The sequence below is a fragment of the Thunnus albacares genome, chromosome 8, assembly GCF_914725855.1.
Source record: "Thunnus albacares chromosome 8, fThuAlb1.1, whole genome shotgun sequence".
Lineage (NCBI taxonomy): Eukaryota > Metazoa > Chordata > Actinopteri > Scombriformes > Scombridae > Thunnus > Thunnus albacares.
Window position 1 is genome coordinate 22,531,580 of NC_058113.1, and position 23,339 is coordinate 22,554,918.

The 23,339-nt window shown below is 41.0% G+C and overlaps 2 protein-coding genes and 1 long non-coding RNA gene across 10 annotated transcripts in view; 2 read left to right on the top strand and 1 right to left on the bottom strand.

Moving 5' to 3' along the window:
• The window catches only part of erfl1 (Ets2 repressor factor like 1), a 94,755-nt gene extending 80,081 nt beyond the window's left edge, over nt 1-14,674 (top strand). For 7 of the 8 annotated variants that reach the window (XM_044358874.1, XM_044358877.1, XM_044358878.1 and 4 more), the window contains 5 exons: nt 5,280-5,416; nt 6,045-6,279; nt 8,248-8,425; nt 10,192-10,321; nt 12,051-14,674. In XM_044358874.1, coding sequence (XP_044214809.1) covers nt 5,293-5,416; nt 6,045-6,279; nt 8,248-8,425; nt 10,192-10,321; nt 12,051-12,868 — 1,485 coding nt within the window. In that variant the 5' untranslated portion in view covers nt 5,280-5,292 and the 3' untranslated portion in view covers nt 12,869-14,674. The remainder of the gene's footprint in view (nt 1-5,279; nt 5,417-6,044; nt 6,280-8,247; nt 8,426-10,191; nt 10,322-12,050) is intronic. The other variant, XM_044358882.1, reaches the window with a different exon arrangement.
• Nucleotides 6,130-23,201, bottom strand: LOC122987165. Its single transcript, XR_006404465.1, has 3 exons — nt 22,861-23,201; nt 21,529-21,585; nt 6,130-6,217 (listed from the first exon to the last, which is right to left on the bottom strand). It is a non-coding gene; the product is annotated as an uncharacterized LOC122987165 (long non-coding RNA).
• The window catches only part of arhgef1b (Rho guanine nucleotide exchange factor (GEF) 1b), a 44,132-nt gene continuing 37,993 nt past the window's right edge, over nt 17,201-23,339 (top strand). Inside the window, exon 1 of the mRNA XM_044358868.1 lies at nt 17,201-17,306. The gene's annotated coding sequence lies outside the window, so the exon portion shown is untranslated. The remainder of the gene's footprint in view (nt 17,307-23,339) is intronic.

Sequence of the window (23,339 nt, forward strand, 5' to 3'; positions counted from 1 at the left end):
AGTTGGGCCTTTTTCAGGGGCAACCAAAAAAAGGAAGATGAGACAGATGTACACAGTCCGTTTCATCTAGTGGAAAAAGAAAGCAGGAGAGGCCAGACTCTTCATGCCTCTCATATTTTTCTATCTTTTTATATCATGACCCATCACTCTTTCCTTCTTTAGACAGCACTGGAGACATAATGTTGCCTGAATGTCAGGCTGCCCCCCTTTCTCCCGCTACCCCAGTCACTCTGTAGAATTTCAAAACATAGTTGGTACCACAGAGTATTCCTCACACTGTTTCCTTTTCACTCCCGTCAGTGGCCCACTAACCTTGGCTCCACAAGTTACACCAGTTCTGCTGACGGGCTCGGGCCTATGGATTACCAACCTTGTTGCAAACTTGCATCAGTGTGGATCAGTCCCTCCTTTTTTGAGGGGGGGGGGGGTGATGTTCCAAATACACAACCATGATCTCAATTGATAACTGATGTGACCTGACTGATCTCTTCCAAACATATTTAGAGTAGTTTTGATTTGTCTCTGCCTGGACAAGATGACTGAGAGTCCATAACGAGGCTCGAACATCAACAGATAGAACCTGAGCCTCATGTTGCATCAGGTTTGTTGCTGAAAGTAGTTGCTTAAATTTGATATGATTGTGCATGTTCTTTAGAAGACCTTTAATCTTGACCTTATCCTAATTATGAATATATTTAATGCAGCTTTCTTCTCCCTCTTTTTGTGTTATTCCAATCAGCAAAAATCACGACTGAAAGTTACTTAAAACAAACAAGCAAACTTTATTTCTATTGTTCTTCTCAAAACCAAAGTGACAATGTGCTATACAGGAGAAACTCAAAAAGGAAAAGAGGGCGAGGGAGAAGACAACATATGAAACAAGGCGAAAGACCACAAAATATAAAGTTATAAAGTCAAGAAAAAGCCAAAAAAAAAAAAAACACGTGCACTGGTTTGGCTGCTCTGAGTTTGTGTCCAAACTCTCTCCCTTGTTCACTAATTCACTACTCCCTATATAATAAACACTCAATAGTTTATTCTGTAGTGAGCAGTAAATTAAGATTTTGGTCACTAAGTCTTATAAATCATCATTTTGCGTCATCACAGACAGCTGTAAATTCATGCAAATGTAATTTTTGCATCTATAAATACAGCACACTGCATTGTGGGATTGTTAGCAGACAGTAGTGTTTATGCCGTGGACACATTTTTTTTTCATTCTGTCTGAATTGTTGAGGGCGCTACATAAAATGGTGAACAGTAAATAGAGTGCACTATATAGTAAATGAGGGAGCGATATCGGGTGTTTGAAAGTCGAGCAGAAGCAACAACAGCAAAAAACACGATCACCTTTCAGCCTTGACCGGCCTTGACCTCACACAAGTGTGTTTGTCCTTGCATCTTTCTAGAGCCCTAAAGACACAGGAAAAACCTGTCCCTAAAACCACCGCACTCTTTCAACAGTTGACTGGATTATCAAAAAGCCTCTGACTCATCAACACACCGGAGGGTTTGCAGCAGGAATGTGTGTTTGCTAAAGGTAGTGTAGGCCGACACTCCACAACATGTGGAGGATCACAACTGTGGTTTCCTTTGAACGGCGAATGCGCTTTTGTCAAGATTTAACTGTGCACAGTGACTCGGTGCCCCTATTGTATGTGTTTACTATTGTCACTTGTAACTGTGTGATCCATCATCCACACTGGGTTTTTACAGGTGGCTTTTTGTGGGAGAAAGGTCCTTTTGTTCGTAGTGTTGTGTCCACAGTCGCTCTGTGCAAAATGAAATGCATTTGTGTTTTTGTCTGCGCACATCTCTGTGCTCTATCAGCACACCAGCATCTTTAGTAAACAAAGTGCATTCTCTCTTTCAGCTCGGTGAGATGTGTGTTAGTGTGCCTGTATTGATTCAGTCAATATCTATGGGCTCCATGTCTTATTTTGTGTGCAGCCTCTCACTGTGTGTGTGTGTGTGTGTGTGTGTGTGTGTGTGTGTGTGTGTGTGTGTGTGTGTGTGTGTATCAGCTACCTGAATACCTGCGTATTTGTGCCATATCTGCTTGAGTCTGTGTGTTTACTGTGCATGTACAATCCATTACAATCTGTGAGCGTCTGTATCTGACAGTCTGTGCATGCATGTGTGTGTAAGAGTGTGTGCGTACGAGGAACAGTATTCCCTGGGCTGCTAGTTATAATGTTTCTGGGGGTGATGGGGGGAACTTGAAAGCCCTGCGCTGCCCAAATCAAAACTAACAAGGAAATGATGGGGGCTCCTTTATCTCCTCTCTGGCCTGGGGGGCCGAGGGGGGCGAGAACGGGAGACTGGGGAGGGAGAGAGGGAAAGGAGGAGGAGGGGGGGAGGGAGGTAGAGAGGGAGGGAGGGAGGGGAGGAGGAGGAGGAGGAGGAGGAGGAGGTGGGGGCAGCCTGGCTTCCTCTTTGATTTGTAAAAAATGCATTACCTCCGAAATCAAACGGAAAATTACTGCGCCGAAGCAAAACACACAGAGCAGGAGAGAAGGAGCAAAAAAAGGAGATGGGTGGGGCGGGAGGGAGAGAAGACAGTGGATAGGTGTGTGTGAATAGAAAGGAGGTGGGAAAGAGGAAAGGAGGATTCACCTGCATAGACGCGCTGTCGGATAGAAAAAGGGAGGATGGGTATAGATTTGAGGTGGTGTGTAGGTGGTATGAGAGAGACCCTGACAGATAGGAGAGCACATATATATCATCTTCGGAGAGGACTAGCTTATACATGCTGTGGACCACGAGAGTATGGCAAATGAAAGAGATGATGCAGTATTGATGACCTGTAGCCCACAGGGAAGAGGAAATTTATAGATTACTACCTCGAACACAAAGAATATGTTATTTTTTAAAGACTTATACCAATCTCTGCAGAGGCCTTCAGTCAGATGTACAGGTTAGGTAGCAGCATTTTAATGGAAGGACATGCGTTTTGAAATAGAGCATTGTGTGAAGGCCATTACCGATACGCTGAATACAAAATGATCTCTGTTACAGGCTACGTGTTGTATAGTTTTGTAGAAGAAAAAGTCCCAGGTGAAAACGAGTAGCTTTTTTTTTTAATCACCAAGTTATAGCTGTTATTTGAACCTTTACGATAACTTTAACTCATCATGGGAAAAGTGAGCGCAGGCAGAGACACAAGACAGAGAGAGAAATAAGGAACGATAACATGAATGATAAAAAAAATGAGATAGGATGAATGCCAACTCTATATTTGAAGACAGAAGGAGCAGCTTGAAAACAAGAAAGATAAAGAGAGAGAGGAGAGAGCAAGAGGGGCCACAATCCAAAGGCTAGGAGCAGGGTGAGAGTGAGCGAGCGAGCGAGCGAGAGATAGATGGAGAGAGTCGGTCAGAAAGAGAGAGAGAGAGAGAAATGCCTGGAGTTAGCAATAATAATTTATACAAACACACCTTAATAATTCACGTTCCATTTCAATGCTGGAGGGAAAATCCAAAATTCACAGAGCATAATTAAATAGAGGCAGAGAGTGAAGGGAGAGATAGAGAGACCAGCATTAAAGAAGCCAGTGTAGCAGCAGGGTATCTCTTCCATCTGAGCTTTGTAAAACAACCCTGATGAAACTGTGATATCCAAACTAGATCCCATCTCATAGTCCCCTCGCTCTGAAATCTCCTTACATACAACTGTCAGCAGATGTCTATATGCCTTTATTTAGGAGACATTATGAATATTGTTAGCTGTCATTTAATAAAGTAACCAACCCCTTCCTCACAGACGATTGTTTATAACCCGTTCAGATCACATGCTGGCATATAAAAGGAGCACGAAGCAATGCGATGGATTGAAAATCAACAGTTTGTTTTAGACTTTCACTCAAGGTGCTACGTTGTGTTTTTAAAAAAATGCAAAATGACAAGTGAGAAAAAGAAACATATCTCTCTTATTACAGCTTTGAGTCAGTAATTATTGCCAGTGAGAAAATTAATCGCTGTTGTTGAATTCAGCTGTATATTTTGGAAATGTTCACTGGGCATAGGCATAATATTTTGTTGACTCTTTTTCTTTATTATTTAAAAACTATGTGGGATTTAACCGAGTACATTTACTCAAGAACTGTAAGTAGTATAGTATAGTTTTGAAGTTCTTGTACTTAATTTGCATATTTCCGTTTCTTCTCCACTGCATTTCAAAGAGAAATATTGTATTTTTATCTGACGGCAAGAGTTACCGGCTTATAAACTATGACTCATTGTTATAGATTTTTAAAAAAGTAATTAGAATTATCTTCGTCTTGACCAACTGCAACAATAAAATGTGACTTACACGTTAATGCATCAACAATATTAATCAAAAAACTATGTAAGACTTACAGCGGCCAATGCAAAACTTTATGTACATTTATCTGATGATACTTTCATACTTTAAATGTTTGGATTGTATTGCAACTTTTACTCAAGTAAAGGTTTTGAATACTTCTTCCACCACTGATATTTAACGTCATGCACATACACAAGTGCTCAGACCACACGGACTCATAAAACACTAAATATACAGTTTCAGAACATAACTTCTTAGATATGCAAACAAAGAACTTTGACTTCTCTATCATGAAAAGTTGTAGCCTTTAAATCATAATATCGTACAAAAACATTACATTGACTTTATCTTCAAATCCACCAACATAAATCAAATCCTTTCCTTTTCTAGAAGACCTTTATGTTTCGATAGCTAACGGTAGCGTACTTGGCCATAACTTTGCACACAGACATCTTATTGTGTAGATAACTTATTGTGTAGTTCTTACTTCTTAAAACTCCACTCAGGAATAACCAAGCCATATTATATATTAAAAAGTCTTATTTTTTAATGTGTAATGTGGCTCAGTTTTGACTTGGTTTTCAAAAGTGTATTTAATTCCTCCCGTTCATAAATACACTACAGGGATGTCCACCATGTTGCATCAGACATAGCCTCAGGTGGCCACACAAGATCACATCCATCAAACACCTGATCTCTACCAAAGACATATGAAACATAACCTTGCCATATTTCATATTGATTTAAGGTATGTTTTTGAACCCATGTTGCGCCCTTAGACCCTTATGCAATACCTCCATTTTCAGTCTGACTCAAGTAAATTTTCAACAAAGTTTACACTCTTCAACTTTGGCTTCAACTCACTGAAATAAACCAACTGAGTAGTTGACTCCGACTTTGGCAAATCTGTACAAGTGATCATGTTTTACTGACTCTGTCTTTTCCCTCTTTCTCGTCTGTTTGCTTTGTTTTAGGTGTTGTGGAGGCATGGACTGTAACTGCGTCAGTGATCTGTTGCTCCCCCCGGTGCCTGCGCTCTGGACGCCAGGTCAGTCCCAACGTCATGTTCAACTGACTGAAAACAAGAAGCCCCTTTTTAACCTTGCATCAGGTTTGCCTAAAGTCATGTATTTTATAACATAAAAATACTCACTACACATTTATCTAAATGTCGACCCAGGTCATGTGTGTAAATTTGGTGAAACTGGTTATCCGAAATAAGCAAATACAGTTCTGATAAAATGTATGAAAGATCACCACCATCATCATCATCTTGAAATTCATCTCAAACATTCAGCTATTTGAAAAGATTAACCACACACACGCACATTACTAAACAAATTCAGCCTCTGGTTGTAATTGGTTGTATCTCTAATGTTTTTACAAGGCTAGTTAGTGCCAGATTCACTTTAGGATGAGTCAAACAGCTTCTTAAATCCATCCATGTAGCGCATACAGTCGGCTTTTAGAATTCAGGCCGAAGCAGCATCAATCAGACCTCTCCCAGAGAGCTGTCATCATCCCACTGACCAATCTGTTGAGGCTAGAGGGCATTAGCGCAGACTAACATTGCTCAAGGCACGTGCTGTGATATTAAACACATCATCCCTCACCTCCATCACTCATCAGTCATCCGGACAGCGACGACCCCCCCCCCCCCTTACCCCCCCTGGCGAGCAGCAGGACAAACAACAGATCCCTAACCCCATCCTCTTCTCCTTCCTGCTCCTTCTGCTCAGGGTTCGCCTTCCCAGACTGGGCCTACAAGCCTGAGTCGAGCCCCGGCTCCAGGCAGATCCAGCTGTGGCACTTCATCCTGGAGCTGCTTCAGAAGGAGGAGTATCAGGGGGTGATCGCCTGGCAGGGGGACTATGGAGAGTTTGTCATCAAGGACCCAGATGAGGTGGCTCGACTGTGGGGGATAAGGAAATGCAAACCTCACATGAACTATGACAAGCTGAGCAGGGCACTGAGGTATGACAGGACATGTGTATCATACTCCATGTGTTTTTGGTGTCTGTGCATGTGTGTACACATGATGCGCTGAATGTCAAGCAATAACAGTTAGTATCAGAAAAATCAAGATGTTTATCAGACCACTACATAAACTTGACCCTATGTTTACTCCTAATGGACTGAATCCTCACGTAATGTCTCTTTTCCAAGTTGGTAAAAATGGAAAGATAAAGGTGGGACTTCTCCTGGAGAAAGTCAATACCCTCAATTTCTCCTTATCTGTGGACATCCTAATGGAAATTTCACCATTGAGCTGCCAAATAAAAAATTCAATAGGGATTTCAAAATTAAGCCCCAGTGTGAAATTGCTTGGACTTCTTCAGAGAGGAGAACAGAGAAACTGCTCAGCACCAAACTTGCCGAAGGTGATTAAAACAATACTGCTCACACTCCGTACCTTCAGCAGTTAACACCCTCAACCACACTCAGTTTTCTTATGCAAATCATCCTATGCTGACTTGTTCCCCCTACCCCACCTCCCTCCCTCTGCTTTCCTTTGGCCTCTCGTTAATGGGGGCTGTCGTCAGAGTCTAATTGTTATGAATTGGCTGGGGCCACAATTAGCCTTCTTAATTAGCCTCACTTAATTGCTCAATTAAGGGCCACGGCACAATTGCCACGCAAAGCAAAACACGTACACATCATTGCACTGGGCCCAGCCGCTGTGGATACATGCTGATACGTACATGCTGCTGTGTTTGTTGATATGGTGTGTCTGCATAATGAGGCGCGGCTCACCAGTATTTAATGCTGAGGTTGTCTAATGCATTCTGTATCTGGCACGCTCGCCGTGGTCACTTTAAAACAAAGAAATCTGAGCACAGGAAGAAATGGAGATTAAAAACTTCTATCTCACAATAATACATCCACAGGTTTTTCAATTTGCAGCATCCCACTCTTCCCCCGACACCACCGTGCTCCCCCCACCTGAGCATTCAGCTCCTTCACCTGAGCCAGATGGCTCCATGTTTTGCCTTTACCGCTGATCAACTTGGCATCCTGGCAGACTGTACATTGTGACACCTCAGTGGGTGGCACAGGAAACTGACATGACGGCGGCTCGACATGCCCAGCGGGAGACACCTGAGGTCGTTACCATGGAGACTTCTCTTGTTGTCCCACCTCTTTGTAAATGTGCTTTGCTGTTGGAAACAGTGACAGCTTCTTGGTGTCATGTGCGTTTACACATCACCGGGGCTGGATATAGTGTTTCCAAGCCCAAACTGCTTCTGATGCTTCGAATTAAATACCGAGTTCAAGGAAATTCTTTTGTCTTGCCTCTTGTTCTGAAATTTCATAAATCATTTTCTTTTTAACAGTGACAAACTTTGTGTTGTTCTGAAAAAAAATCTTTTTTTTTTTGCTCATACACATAGAGAGAATTAAAATTTGTTTGGTGATATTTCTCAGAATTTCAGTATATTTGTATTCCGTAATCTACATAACATTGTATTATAATCCAGAACCAATTTTAATTTTGAATTGATAAATAGCCACTTGCATGATGAAATGAAATGAAATGATGATGAGCTTTTTTTTTGCAGTTTTTGTCCTGTAGTGTAATGTTCACTATGTGTACTGGGGCCTCTCAGGCTCAAAGGGATTTCTCTTTTTGACTTTTTGTCTGTTAACAGCTGAATAGAATTTTCCTTTAAAGAACCATATTGTATTGAACCAAGGCAGTCAGACATGAATTGATTTGAGAAAGGAGGAGATGAATAAAAACAGTGGGAAATCAGCATAGCTCTCGCCCCACAGTGCTGAAGTTGTTTACTTATTCTTTTCTTTTGGCTATAAGACACAAAACCTTGATGTGAGCATTATATTAATCCTTCCCTCCTCTTTTTCCTTTTCCTCTTCCTTTTTCCTTTATCCTTTATCCCCCTTCAATCCATCCCTTCTTCGATATCCTTTCCTCCACTGCAGGTATTACTACAACAAGCGTATTTTGCACAAAACCAAAGGGAAACGTTTCACCTACAAGTTTAACTTCAGTAAGGTCGTGTTGGTGAACTACCCCATCCTTGACATGGCCAATTCTCCCTTCTTTCTGGCCCAGAACCACTTCAACGGGGGCTCCACCGCACCGGACTGCAGCCCAGAGGTACGCAGGGTGGGATGAAGGGATTGGGAGAGGGTAGTAGAGGGATATATTTTGGTTGGTTTCAGATAATAATGCAAATAATGCAGAAAATTGACATATATTTACAGTCTAATTTATGAAATGAGGCCCACATAGACTGAAATCTAAACCATATCCATACATGATTTAATGGTATACTCTTCTCTTCAGGGTATTTTTTATAGTAGGTTATAAAAATGGCACTTAAATACAGAGGTAATTAAAAGAAGAGAAAGCTGGAACAAAGAAAAAAGGAGAGATAGCGAGACACACTGCTCCACTCCTTTATTTTTTATTAATAGTGATTTAATTCAGGTAACAAATCCATTTCACTCTCACGGTTTTGCTGTTGTATTTCTCAGGCCCCTGCTGTGCTTTGGCTTTTTACAAGAAGATGGGTGGTATTCATCATACCTATGTTTTATTCACTGTCTCTAATGGTGATTGTAATAGAAGAGAAATCACTTATTATTTGCCCTGAGAGGGTCTAAAATTTTTACAGAGATAAATTGTATCAGAACACCAAGGAGGGGAGCATGAACAAAAATGTTCTAATTTAGTTGAAAAATAATGTTACTGTTTTACTTGTGGATCTACTGAAGTGAGAAAATAAACAGAGAAAAAAAAATAGTGAACAGTTCCATTAAAATGTTTCAAATTCTGCACTAAATTACAGATGGAGCCACATAAATTGTTGTAGAAGGCTGTGTTTTTTTTTACTTGGATGTAAGTGCCAGTGTGCAGATGATTTTATTTCGGACAACTAACGTCCTAGAGAGTGCACGTAAGTTAAAAGTACAGTAAGAGAGAATCATCCATCATTTGTCTGTGCCATCCTTAAGATGGGATAAGGAGGCACAGACTGTGAAGGAGACAGCGGAGGGGGACGGTTTTAACTTGTCCTTAAAACAAAAGACGACGTTATCCCCTCCTTCTCTCATCCCCGTCTCCGATGGCGCATCCATCTGTCATCGATTGAAAATGAAAGAAATAGAAAGCAAAGGGTCGCGTCAGATCAGATCAATGGCGGGTCATTAATGCGGTTTGTTAAGCAACGCAGATCTCGCAGCTTGAGAGTACAGTCTCGCCTTTCAAACTTGGGGCTGCGGGGTGACAGATACTATTGATCCAAAGTCCTGCTAGGAAAAAAAAAATCCCCCCCTTTGCCCCCTTGATTCCTGAGATTCAACTGTTCCATTTATTTTACCTTGTCTCCTTCTACCTCACATATTTTAAAATACTTTTTCACACACAGAAAAAAAAGAAAAATATCATCCTCATGCAGACACGTACACACACAGCTGCCCTACATCCTGAGTGGATGTCATTCTCTCAGATCTCACTCCTATCCGTCCTCTGTCCTTTCACACTCCTCCCTCCATGCAGAAAATAGCCTGCAATCTCGCTCCTTCTTGTCATTTATCCTTTGTACCCACAATCTTAATCGCTGGCCTCCATTTGACTCTGTACTCTTCCTGCCTTTGAGTCTCTGAGCCTCTGCGTCCTCCTACCTCCCTTTTTACCCCGAGTCCCATGACACCCCTTTTTATCCTGTCCTTGCTGCGACTGTGTCACTGTTTGCATCACACTCTGCAGGGTGCCGCTGTCAACATATGATTTTACCCCACACTACACAGCGACGCCATGAGGGTGGAGTTGTAGGAATACATGCGCTCCGTTTGGGAAGCGCACAAACCCATTATAATCTTTTTCCATTTCTTTTTTCTCTCTCCCTCTTTGTCGCTCAGGCCATACAGTCCCTGTTTCCCCGTTTGCCAGACTCCGGCAGAGGAACGTCCCTGTTTGATCGGGGGACTGCAGCACCGGGGCCGGAGGGAGATAAGCTGAGACTGGACACATTTCCTTTCCTCAGTTCAGGTGAGATGACGGAGGAGAAAAGTTAGACAAAAACTCCTCATGCTGATGCAAAAATAGGAATTTCACGCAGAGACAAAGCCATCTTCATGAGGAAATACCCAGCTTGTACAGAGAGGGTGTATGAGGAATATTGTATACAGAGAAAGCAGACCCTCTTAAACAACAGGAGGAGGAGAACGTAGAGGGAAAGGAGGAGAGCAGGGAGAGGAATGAGGATATAGGGAGGCATGAACATTTATTGTTAAAGGAAATAAGAGAGATGGCTGTCCCATTGCAGCCCGCAGTGAAGCTGTGCTGCAGGTGTGAGAGAGGCCAGGTTAGCTTGTGAATTATGCATATCAGCAGCGGTAAGAAACACGTTGGAAACTGAAGGCTGGAGAAATCATTTGCCTTTTCAGCATGATTGCCTGCATTTGTCTTCTTCTATTTCTGTATGCAAGTGTCAACAAATGCAGCGCAGATTTGTGTTTGTTTGCCTGATTGACACTATACGTGTGTTAATGCCTCTGCCTTTGTATTTTTACACACACTATACGAACATCAGAATGTGTATGAATGCGTGTCTGCAGAGCTACAGAGGTAGTGTGTAAACAGATGTACTCACACACACATACACTCCTCATCACACAACCTGCTCCCCCCCCCCCCCCCCCCCCCCACCACTCTGTTTGTCCTCAGGTCCTATTCCCCCCTTCTTCCCTTCTCACCCTCCTCTCCCTCCCATGTGTCCCCGCTGTCCTAATCCCTTCCCAGGCAGGAAGGCCCTAATTGAGGGTGCAGGCTTCAGTTTGTGGCCTGTGGGCGCCCATTACTGTGTTTTCATAAGCAAGTGAGGCCTGCCTGACTGATTCAATATTCATGTGTCTGCCAGCTACTCCTGGCCCAGCACGCAGAGACTTCACCACTGTCAAATTAGCCCTGCATAGTAAATAACAGAGTGAAAGAGAGGGAGCGAAAGAGAGGTGGAGGGTGCAGAGGAAAGAGAGAATCTTTGAGTTGGTTGTCAGTTGGAAGGAAGTACAGTAGGTTGAGAGGCAATGCTTTTGTTTGTTCATTAAAATTGAATCCCAGCATCACCTCAAATTTACCCCCTTTTTCTGTTCTCAAATGATGCTTACAAGAAATAGAATTCAAATACAGTGCAACATTTAATTTGCTACACCTTGAGGTTTTTGCATAATCTAAAATGATACGGTGACATGTCAAAACGTCAGGGGGGGGACAAGAGAATGACAGTTTGCAAGTTTCCTGTCTGTCAGTCACTTAACCCCTGGAAGTATACAAACTATGGCGCTGATGCGTTCTTTATTATTTCTCAGCTAGATTTTTTTATAGGTGACTGTCACCAGGGTGATGAGTTACAGTCATAACAGTGGCGGCATGTCTCCAAATATTTCCTTTTTTAACGTTCTAAAAAATACACGATTTGAAAGATGTAAACTCTGCTTTTATAGTTATGTGATTTTTTTTTTTTTTCCACTGCAGTGCAGAATCTTTGTGTTCACATCTGGGTTGCAGCAGTCTGAAGTGGGTGTACTTCAGAGTACTGGCATGCATAAATGAACCATCAGATTTTTTGTTGAAAGCAACCGTGCCAGAATTGGCCCCTGTGGCTTCTGATTAGAATTGCTAATACCGTTAATTAGTGAACATTCTTGGATGTTGTATGTCAAGAAACCTTTGGCCCTTCTGAGAGCTAACCTCCATCTCTGGGTTTTCTCTGTCCTAGGTGCTCCGTGCTACTCCAAACCCCCGTCCCTGCTGGGCCCATACCCTCGCAACCCACCCTTTGACTACCCCTGGGGCTTCAACCCCTACCTCCCAGGGGCCTTCTCTCTCAATAACTGCCCCAAACTGCCCCCTGGCTCCCTCTACCCCTCCCAGTTTTACCCCAGCCCTTTGCAGAGCAGCCTCTCCCAGCTGCCTCATCCCTTCTCCTCCCTGCTCCCCCCAGTGGAGGCAGCTGGGGGTGAGAGGGGAGCAGCGGGGCAAACCGGAGCGACAAACGGCACGGCGGGTGGTCAGCCAGTCAGACTCAGCCTGCCACCCTATCCAGGGACCCTGTCAATTGGTCGGACAGACATTGGCAACGGGGCGTCGTTGGGGGAAAGGGAAAGGGGGGAGGCCAATCCTCCGGGCACGGGGCTGAGTCTGGGACTGGGAGCGGTCGGCCTGGGAGCTGGGACTGGGACAGGTCAGCAGAGCCCCACGGAGAGGAGAGGAGGGGTGAAGCAGGACCTGGAGTCGGACTCAGACCTGGAGATCACAGATCTGAGCGACTGCAGTTCGGAGAACGAAAATGAGCATGAATTTGGCATCAGCAAGGAATCCAGCCTGGCAAACCGGTCACAGATAGTGTTGGATGGAAAGAAAGGGAGCGTGCTGCCACCCATCTCCTCTCTCCCCCCGCCAGTGTCCCCCCACCCTCTGAAGAGCCTGATTCCCATCAGTCCTCCACCCCCGTCCCTGCCTCCATCACTTTCCCCTTCCATGGCTCTGCATGACAGACACAGGGAGACAGAGACTCTTAAAATGATACACAGCTAATACATTTTCCTCTGCGTCCACCATCTTGCCAGTCTAGGCTCTGATAACTCTCTTTTTCTCTCCTTTCATTTATCTTTTTCTCTTTACATTATCAATTCCTTAATCACTCTTGATAAACACTTTTTCCAGGAGAGGCAGTTATGTTCTTTACTTCTACAATTACTGTTTCCCTGTTTGCTGTGTAAGTTTTTAACTTGCCTACAATCCATTACACTACCGACTTGTCCATCTGAGAATATATGGGGCATACAGTTTTTAGGGTACTGGCTGTCTGTATCACCATCTTGTCCTTTCTGTTTTGATCTCTCACACCAAATGATCACTCCATGGTTTGTAGACTCATTTTATGCATTACTAGCAGTACTCTACAATTTGCTGTCTGCAGCTGAGCTATGATAGAAGGCAGTGAGGTGGTAAATTACAACAAAGCATTGCCCGTCTTGACAAACATTAACAAACAACATCCCTATACTAACAGAACAAAACAACAAATAATGGTCAGATCGATCCAATTTTACAGATTTGTCTTGTAATTCTTGAGATTTAGACTATGTATAATCACTGACTTTTGAGACATAGTCAAATACTGCCACCTAGTGGTCTTTTCAGTCAGTGTCTCCTTCAATTAAATCATCTCTTCTCCGTAATCCTGTGGTTGAAATTGTTGCCCCTAAGTTTATTTTGCACTTACTTTTATATATTATTGTTTCTTACGGGTTTATTTAAATGTTAAAATCCATATTTCTAATAGTGGTAACTGTGGTAGTCTGTGAATATTTATTTTGTCCTGTGGTTCAAGTATTTCCTGCACATTTTGTAAAAGGAAAGAAAAAGAGAGCAGAGGGAGCTGGACCAATTTAGAATTTGTATGACTATTTCTGTGTATATATTTTATTATGGTGTACATTACATTTAATTATTATTCACTATTATAAGATTTAGTGTATTGTTGTGATTTAATTCAGTATGTAAACATGTTGGAAAAATTATAAGCTTAGGTGTATCAAAGTTTAAATTATTAATGGCAGAAGACCTGCACTCTGAAGATGTTTTTCTATGATGAGGACAGAGTTCACACTGGGAATTGTCTCTGATTTTCTCAACCCCAGTTAATTGTGCCCTTTGGTCATTTTTGCCAGATGCCCAACGTACGAACCCTTTGGGTTCAAAATATGCCGGTAGACTTATTTTTATAGTTAGCATTCACCCAGTGTAACTGTAATGTAATTAGTCAAATGTGAAAAATATTGGTCTTTGCATTTTTGTTTTAAAGTCCTCACTCCAAAATCTGTTTTGATTATTTTTCAATCAATGTTTTTTGTCCATGCCAGCAGAAGGCCATTTGGTTTTGCTTGAGGACATTAAACAGTGGAAAAAATATTGAAAGACTGTTTATCTTTGCTCTACCCAGAACTAATGACCGACATCCTTTCTATGGCCCAGTTTGTCAGCACAGAGTGAACACTAAACCATATTGTACAGCTTCATAGCCTTTATAGCCTGGTTTGTCAAACAGTGGCGGTATACCATTAGTTGTGAAAACTCTATTGTAAAGTTAATGTAAAGCTCTATGTTTGTTGAGTTGCTACAGGAAAGGCCTCCAGTCATCTCCAGGTGGAGTACACTAACAGCTGTAAATACTGTTTCCTTTGTGTGTGTATGTGTGTGTACACATCCAAACATGACAATGCAGTGGTTTTACCTGTCATTTCTCTTTGTTTTACTGTAAAGAGGAAAAATGGAAAGTGCAAAAAAGAAGAAAACGATTAATATCTTCAAAAGCAATAAACATTATTCTGGATAGCGGACTGTTGTTGGCTGTGAGTTTGTCGGACGGATTCATTGTGTGACAGCGACTGACAAAAGGTAACGTTCCATCGTTGGCTTGTTGCCAGATGAATTTCTGACATAGTGTTTGAAATTCACTGCAGATTATCTACCATATATTTACTTAGCTTACCGGTACAGAGACATACATATTGTGTTCTTTTTGACAGTATGCATTTGGGATGAAACTACATTTTTTACTGTTTGATGACAATATCTCCTGTAATTAGTAAATTAGAATATAATACATCATTCTAATGTGACTGCTATTATCTTACAAATTTGAATTTTGGTTCCTGTTTATTAATCAACAGTTTTTACTATTGACAGCTGTGATCTTATTCTGAATGTTTGCGCAGTTGTGAAAAGGATTACACAACATTAGTACAAATAATGATGCAATTAGTTTGATTTCTTGCAACTGTGCCGTAATGTGATGATAGTTCAAATTTAGTTTGATGTTATCGAAGCCAACTGATTTTATATTAAAACAGTTCTCACATAATCAAATTAATGAAAACAGTAATTGAATTATCAGGCAGAGGCTGACTGATAAATACATATATAGATTCTAACTTATTGTTTTCCTGATTTATTGTCATTCCTATTTGTGGTAATACAGTCACAAAGGATTTTTATGTGAAAATTATAATAACTAATTTGAGCATAGAGGGCACAGCTTACAAATATTTGTACATTCTTGCAGAAAATAAATTGACCTTATGTCCTTAACTAACATCTATCATTTTAAAACACCACAGAGCGACAACTAGATGTATTCAGGTTCATGACATGATGCAAAAAATGAAGAGAAAACCCAAAGAGAAAAGAAGGTCAGAGGAGGACGAAAGTAGGAAGTGAAAATGTGCTCATTACATCACAGTTTGTCAGCCCAACAGGAACTTTGGTACGCTGTGTCCTTGTTACAATGACCATTCAGACACACACACACATTTGAACACTTAGATACTGACTGATACAAATTATGCTAAACTCATGTGGTTTATGTTTCTAACAGGTCTGCAATAGTTCCAGTTAAAAGTAAAACTTTTGCCAATAACCGCAAACACAGAACAGAATCTTTTATTTTGTCATCCCTGCCATTTGTGAATCCTTCACCACCAATTGAGAAATTACCTAAACTGGTTAATCACACCATCTGCAGCTTGAGTCCCTGGCTATTAAATGCCTGGAATTAAATAGGGAGATAACAGAGTAAATTGTATAATACTTGTAATGCAAAACATAAACCCAAATAGACTTTATTTTAAGCAAACATTGACAAAAAAAAATCCTTAAAATGCTCAGGAAATTGGAAATATTGAATATTTACAATTTCACACCAACAGATAATGATGAAGATCATGTGATATGTTCAAAAACTAAACACATCTACTGTATTAAATGGACCTTTAGGTGAGATTTTCCTGCTGCTGTTTCCAAGGTCAAAAATGAAATTTGAACCTCAGACTTTATTCTGTTGTGACATAAACTTAAGTTGATGAAAACCTTACTAACAGGACAGTATATATATTATGTGTTTTTTTTTTTGTTTGTTTTTTGAGGGGTGGTCATATCAGCACTCAAAGGACATTTTCAGATGTGAAGGGACCAGGTTGTATCTTTGTTTCTCCACAGGGGGGAGCAGAGAAGCAGACAGTGAGCAAAAAGGGAGTAAAGTTGAATTATAGCAGTCAACTTTGCAAACAATTGCTTTGATTTCACGACAGACACGACCTTTTCATGACGCCTTTACAGCTGTAATCTCTTCACACTCTTTAAATTAGTTTATGACCAAATATAATCTATATCGCATACATCAGCATACATCAGAAAAAAAGGTCATAAAAGTGAAAAAATTCTGTGTATAGAAGTTAAGGTTGGTTAGGAGCAAATAATCAACTAAATAAGGAAGAAAACTAATTTTCTGCTAGCCAATTAACACTAATATTGATGATAAGATAAACTAGCTTTACGCAACAGGCCTCCTCTGAGAAAATGTAAGAAATTGGCTAATAATTATCAGAAAATCAGTAAAATGTTGGTCACAGAGAGCAATGGGCTTCTGTATGTGCAAATGACAAACATAGCACAATGACATTTCTTGCGTAAATATCCCTGACTCTACTCCCTACCCTGTCGCTTTTACACATTAAAAATCACATACAGGGGTAAATATATAATATAAAATATTTAATGTTAAGTGTACGACAGTGTGAGTGTGTGTGCGTGTATGTGTATGTGTGTGTGTGTGTGTGTGTGTACGGGGACGGCTTACTGTGTAACACAGTGCGGAAACAACCGTTTTTTTTTTAACTTGAGTCAAACCGTGAAACACAAATAAGCTGAAAGTTAAATTACAGTAACATTTTAGTAGTTATCAGACACATTATGATCGGTAACTGTGAAACACCAAATCGTTGCGTTTAATTCGCCGTCTGTCGGTGACCCTCCGCTTTTTTTTTTTTTTTTTTTTTTTTTTTTTTTTTTTTTTTGGCCGTGTAACGTTACTTCCGCGTACAATGTTTTTTTTCCCACTGACTGACACACGGCAACTTTCGAACAGGAAACCTATCAGACGCCTCGCCTGTCGTTTTCTCCATATTTGTGGGTGAGTATACGATTTTAACATTATTCTGACCAACAGTGTTAAGAACTTGCTCTTGTACGGTTTCGTCTGGTATGTTTAAAGTCGTCATGGATAATAGTTTTACCGAGAGAAACGGCTTATTCCTCCCCCCCCTCTCAACCCCCTCCCTTCCCCGTTTCAGCCCGAGCAGCAGACGTTAGCGTCCGCATACAGGAATGCTGCGCTCGGCTTGCTGTACGACACTTCGTCCTCTGAATAAAACAAACTAGCTAATAACGGGTTTATTTGGACTTGTGGTTTACTTAATTCAACAGAGGGGACAAAGTTTAGCTGTTTTAGGCAGTGTGAATTATGTGTGAGAAGCGTGGAAGTAGCTGTTAAGCCATCTAGGATTTTACGACTTTACTCGTTTAGGTCTTACCCCAACTACAAATCACTTTAATATTTCTATGCTGTGTCATTGGTAGGCAGTGGAGAGTTTATAGCCGGTGACCTTGTGAAATTTTATGTATTTTTATCTTCCTTGCGAGTGTGTCCTTCTGACATTTATCATAGGAGTAAATTAATGTGGTTGTTTCTCATAAGGAAAATGCAGCTATAGAATATATGGACATGCTTGTATTTCTTCTGCTTAAATGGTCTTGTACGAAAATGTACATCATGGAAAGAGGCTACAAACATGCTGCACAGTATATGCATGAGTCCCTCCTAGACTTCTCTCATCCTCCTCCTCTTCTTCTCAGTCATCAGTCAGCCTATATAGAAAGTGGGGGGTTTCAGTGCAGACAACGTTCAATAATTAGTGTCTGCATATAATTGATTACCCATGATGATTTTTTTTTGCCTTGTGAAACAGAGGACATTGCCCACATGCAGAATAGACGAGAGTTTCCTGCTCTCTCAGGAAACTGCAATTACTGTACGTCTAATGCAGCTTCATTATCTCACTGCAGTCATTAACTAAAGATTGGAGGCTGTGTGGGCTGTGCTTGCCAGTGTCACTGTCACATTTTCATTACTCACTCCTTAAAGAACAACAACTTTTCTTGGTTTTTTTGACAGGTTGCCGGGCCAGTTTGTCTAGTATCGCCTCAGCTCTGTCAAAGCGATTTCTTAACACCAGTGAATGCTAAAAGAGATTTAGGTTTGCTAATTATTAGACGTGTCATGTGTTTATTAAGGGCGATTTCAGAGTCTGTGACGTGTTCCCAGCCAGTCAGCCAGCCAGCCAGCCAGCCGCTGCACCCCAGAGGCCCCATGTGAAGCAGGCCTTGCCACTTCCTGTTACGCTCTGCTAGACTAGAGGAGCACTGCAGTTGTCATCTCTCTCTCTCACTCTCTCTCTCTCTCTCTATCCCCACGTTTTTTACAAGTGCAGGCTTGTCTGGAGCCTAAAGGCTACCTTCTCTTCCTTTTAAAGGAATGTTGGCTATTTAATCTGAGTTGCTGTGCCGCTCTCTCCCTCCCTGTCTCTCACTCTATTGTTATAGGCCTATGTAAACTCACTCACATCCACTGTCTCTCAGAGGGTAGGAAGATAAACTCGGGTAGCACCGCAGCGAGGCGTAACAGTCATTGTTGCCCTCTTTGAGAGATGCTCAACTACTGAATGGCAGGTAATGGCACCCACAGCCAGGGGGGGTGTCCTAAGGGCCTGAAGCTGCGGTGCAGACAAGCTAATAATTTACTGTAGTCAAGCTCGGACTTCAAAGGGAACGTAGGTATTCTTCTCTGGCTGAAGTTAGATTGACGCACAGGCAGCAGATAATGAGAGACAGAGCGGACCGGGCTGCTCTTCTTTTCTCCGCGGGTCAGCAGTGAAATCATCTGATTCCTGCTGAATGAGCTCAGTGGGTGAGATGGCGTGAAGATACAGAAGTGTGTGTGTGTGGGTGGGAGTGCATAGGAAGGGGGTTACGTTGTTCTACACCTGTGATGTAACTATATTTGAAACCACAATTAATCTCAGCACTGAGTAAGGTGACACATTGTTAAGTGTCACTGTGTGTTTCCGTATTTGTTTGAATGGATGAAAATTGCTGGTAATGTTTCTGTTGCTTTTAATATCTCTGGTTGTTTTAGGCAAGTTGCAGGTGATGTTGTGAATCTGTCAGCAGGATTTTGATTTGCATGATTTTTGCATCAATGTGATGATGTACTTTGTTTGATTTTTACTTACTTGGATTAGATTTCCATCTGGTTATTATATCCATAAATGATTTTCAGTTTAATTTCAAGTGAATGTTCTACTTGGCAATGTTTAAATCACGATGAGGACAGACCTCTTTTGCAAGGGAGACCTGGTCAAGACGCATAAAATGACAAAACGATTGATAATCAAAGTCGTTATTAGTTGCAGCCCTACACCAATAATAAAACAGACAACAGGCCTTTCTCACAGAAGACATTTTGACTTGTCACAGTAGTAAAAACACAGGTGTAAATAATAAAAGTAACCATGGCTGAATTCTATTTAGCTGCTTATGGGTCCTGGTCTTGTGTGTCATGGCTTATTGGGACACTTGAACAAGAACAGAGCCATTGTCAGTTGTTCGTTTATCTGTTCTGGGCTGTTGCAGAAACATGGTGGTGCAACATGGCGGAGGACCCGCTCCCATAAAGGGCTCATGCTAAGGCAACGAAAACACAAGAATTCTTGTTTTCATGGGGTTATACGCTAATTAAAACATACTTATGAATATTATTCCATTTCTGCGAAGTCTGTTCTGCTAGACATCACTAAATTCTACACACTGCACCTTTAACTACAATGACATGTCAGAACATCTGCTGTGAAGATGGTCTATACTAAAAAAGCTAATAAAGTTACAATTAGCCATGGAGTTATTAACCATAGAATTAACACCATAAGAACAATATATTGCTATTGCAATATAAAATTAAATATACTTTGACAGAAGATTTTATCCATATTGTATAATATATAATAATGCAGGGAAGTGATCATATGGAGTTCTCCAAGTAGCTTTACTACAGTATTGCGCTTCCATAAAATTGGGGGACCTGGGAAAGACAGACTGACAGAATCAGAGGCTGAAATATTCAGATTTATATTCCTTAATATGGATCAAGTTCCAATTACATTTCGGCAAGAAACAGCCACTCACCAAGCTTAAAATTCAGTCATGTGCACCTGATAAAACTGATTTTACAATCTGCAGCGTGAGTCGGGTCTGTTTTAATGTTTGGGTCACATTTGAGTGAATTCAGCAACTATAGCACTGTGTTTCGTTCACAACTTCAACACCAAAACGTTTTGAATTCATTACCGCTCTGATTCGCGCCCATGACTGACTTCTTCTCCATAGCAACGGCAGCTGAGGCTGATGGGTACTGTAGTATCCCTAGCCATCCCAAAATCACAGACAAACTGTGATTTCTCAGAAACGAGGTTGAAATAATCAAAATGCTGGTCATAATATAAACCTATATGATCATTATATTATCTGGGAGAGTCCTGTGTTTCAATGGTAAGTAACATATCCTTTAAAGAAAAAAAAAAAACAACTCCATTATACCCACCCTGCCTGGTACATACCCACCTCTTTGAAACACCACAATTCTAGTTTCAAACACAGGCTTCCTGTTGTACATTTTTACTCTCCAAGTCCAAGCTGAGATAACCCTGTTGAAATCATTTTTTAGGCCGATACTCCCCATGACAAGTAAACTGATTTATTCGTGTAAAATCAGTGGAATACTGCTTTAAGAAAATAACGTAATATTATTGTGGCGTTGCGGCATTTCCAGGCAAACAGGATCCTTCAACATTGTACTGACTTGTTCTGCTCCTTGTCTGAGCTGACAAAACCCTGATTATTGTTTTTATGAGTTGATTTCAGATCATATGCTGTAAAGCTATCAAAAGTGCCACTGTTCAGTAGTCATATGGTTGTCAGCTCTTTCACAGGACAGTGTTTTTTTTTTTAAGTTAATGTAGCTCACAGGTATTTCATCTGAACATAAGGAGCTCAGTGTATTCACCTGCCAATCTCTGTCATCTCCCTGCTGTCATTCAGGACCGCTTCACACACTGCAGTCAAACTAGACAAGGCTCCCTGCTCACATGTGTGGTCCAAAGTGTGTGCATGTGTGAGTCGTGTGTGTGTGTGTGTGTGCGTGCAGCGAACGGTGACATCACCCCACAGCTAAATGACCCCTTCAGGGTCCAAAACGAATGCAGCCACTGTCTGTGTGAGTTTGTATCTGCTCTAACACTTACTGATAAGATGATTTTGTGCAAGTTTAACCTGGGCTGCAGTAGCTTGTTCCACGTACACTGAAAAAAAAGGTAGAAAATGGAAAGAGTTACATCTGTCTGTCCGAGCGTGAGTCAGAGGGACGGCTGGAAAGCTGATGTGACGAGAGTGAGAGAGAGGGAGGAAACAGAGAATGAGTTCTTTCATTGGAGAGGTCAGGGTGGAAAAAGCGAGACCAGACTCCATAGATGATGTTTACTCTTGAGGAGTGAAAGATGGGGGGTATGGTGGGGTGAAAGGTCCCCTAGTGTTAGAGTGTGTGTGTGTGTGTGTGCGCAGACAGTGTGCTAACTGTTTGCTTGCACTCAGGCCTTGACAAACAAAATTTTTTTTTGCATATGACGCGATTTTGCATATGATGAGCAGCAACACTATGGATATAAAAGAAAGACATTTTGCATACATGCACTAATGAATAATTTTAGTTTAGAATTAGTTTCCATCAGTGGAGCTAATTACTTAAACTTGAATGTAGAAAATGTACAACATTAGGAAAGTTCCTTGAAATCTTCCCTGTGAAGTGCATTGGCAAATAATAAATGCATCAGTGTGACATACTAAAGAGCATTTGGATCTCTGCTGTTAGTTAGAGCCCATTTTTAAAGCAGTCTTTGCCTATTATTAATAAGTGTACTATGGCTGCAACTTGATTTTCATTATTTCAATTATTCTGCTCATTTTCATTTTCTCAACTGATTAATCGCTTGGTCTATAAAATGTTAGAAAGTAGCAAAAAATGTCCATCCCGATTCCCCAAAGCTCAAGTTTACATGTTTAAATTGCTTTTTTTTGTCTGACCAGCAGTCTAAAACCCAAACATATACAGCTTACTATCATAGAGGAAGAAAAAGAAAATGAGCAAATATTCACATTTTCAAAGCTAGAACCAGGATCATTCCATCTGAAAACAACAGAGGCCTCCCGACAGACCATATTGGATTTGCTTCATACTTGATGTAAATAATGTCTTTTTACCAAACAACTAGTGTGCAAATTTTTTGGCTTGTATCTTCTTTCGTTTCTGAGATATAAAGGCTTTAAAAGGGGGCCTGGCCTGCCAAAAATGAGTGTTGCTAGAATATTAAAAAGTTCCATAAGTCATTACTTTCAAACTATTCATGCTAGATGCTTGAAATTTTCAGGGATTTCAGGGATTGTTCTACACTATTAGATGTCTTTAACTTGTAAAATAGATGGCCCACAAGTTAGGGCTTGCTGAAAATTGTATCAAAAAAATTCTCTATGAAAAGTTAATTATAGGCTATGTCCAATTGATTATTTTAAAGTAAACTTACCTTTTGAGGTTTCTTACATGATCCAATTTGTGCCAGTCTTCAGAACAACTGAGCATTTCTCCAATGGAGCAGCATGGTGCCAAAGATGAAGCCATGTTACATGAAAAACACAAGGGATTAAATACACAAGGAGAACCAAACAGGGGAAACCTCATTGGTCAAACTCAACGAGGATCAGGTGAAAACTAAGCAGACAGTGACCAGGCTAATAAACAGAATAAGGTGATGGGAAGAGACAGAGACACAAGGAACAGAAGCACATGGCTACGTAAACAAAACATCACATGGCAACCAAGGAACAAAACAATCACCCAAAACCATAAAGACCATGTTTGATACCTTAACTAGTGTAGTTTGGTTCAAGGTACCAACTTCATATTTTGTGCATTAACTAATTAAAACATGCTCTTTCCAGTACTTTTATGGTAGACTTTGTCATACATGGGCAATATGCACTTGAAATATAGGTGTGAAATCAT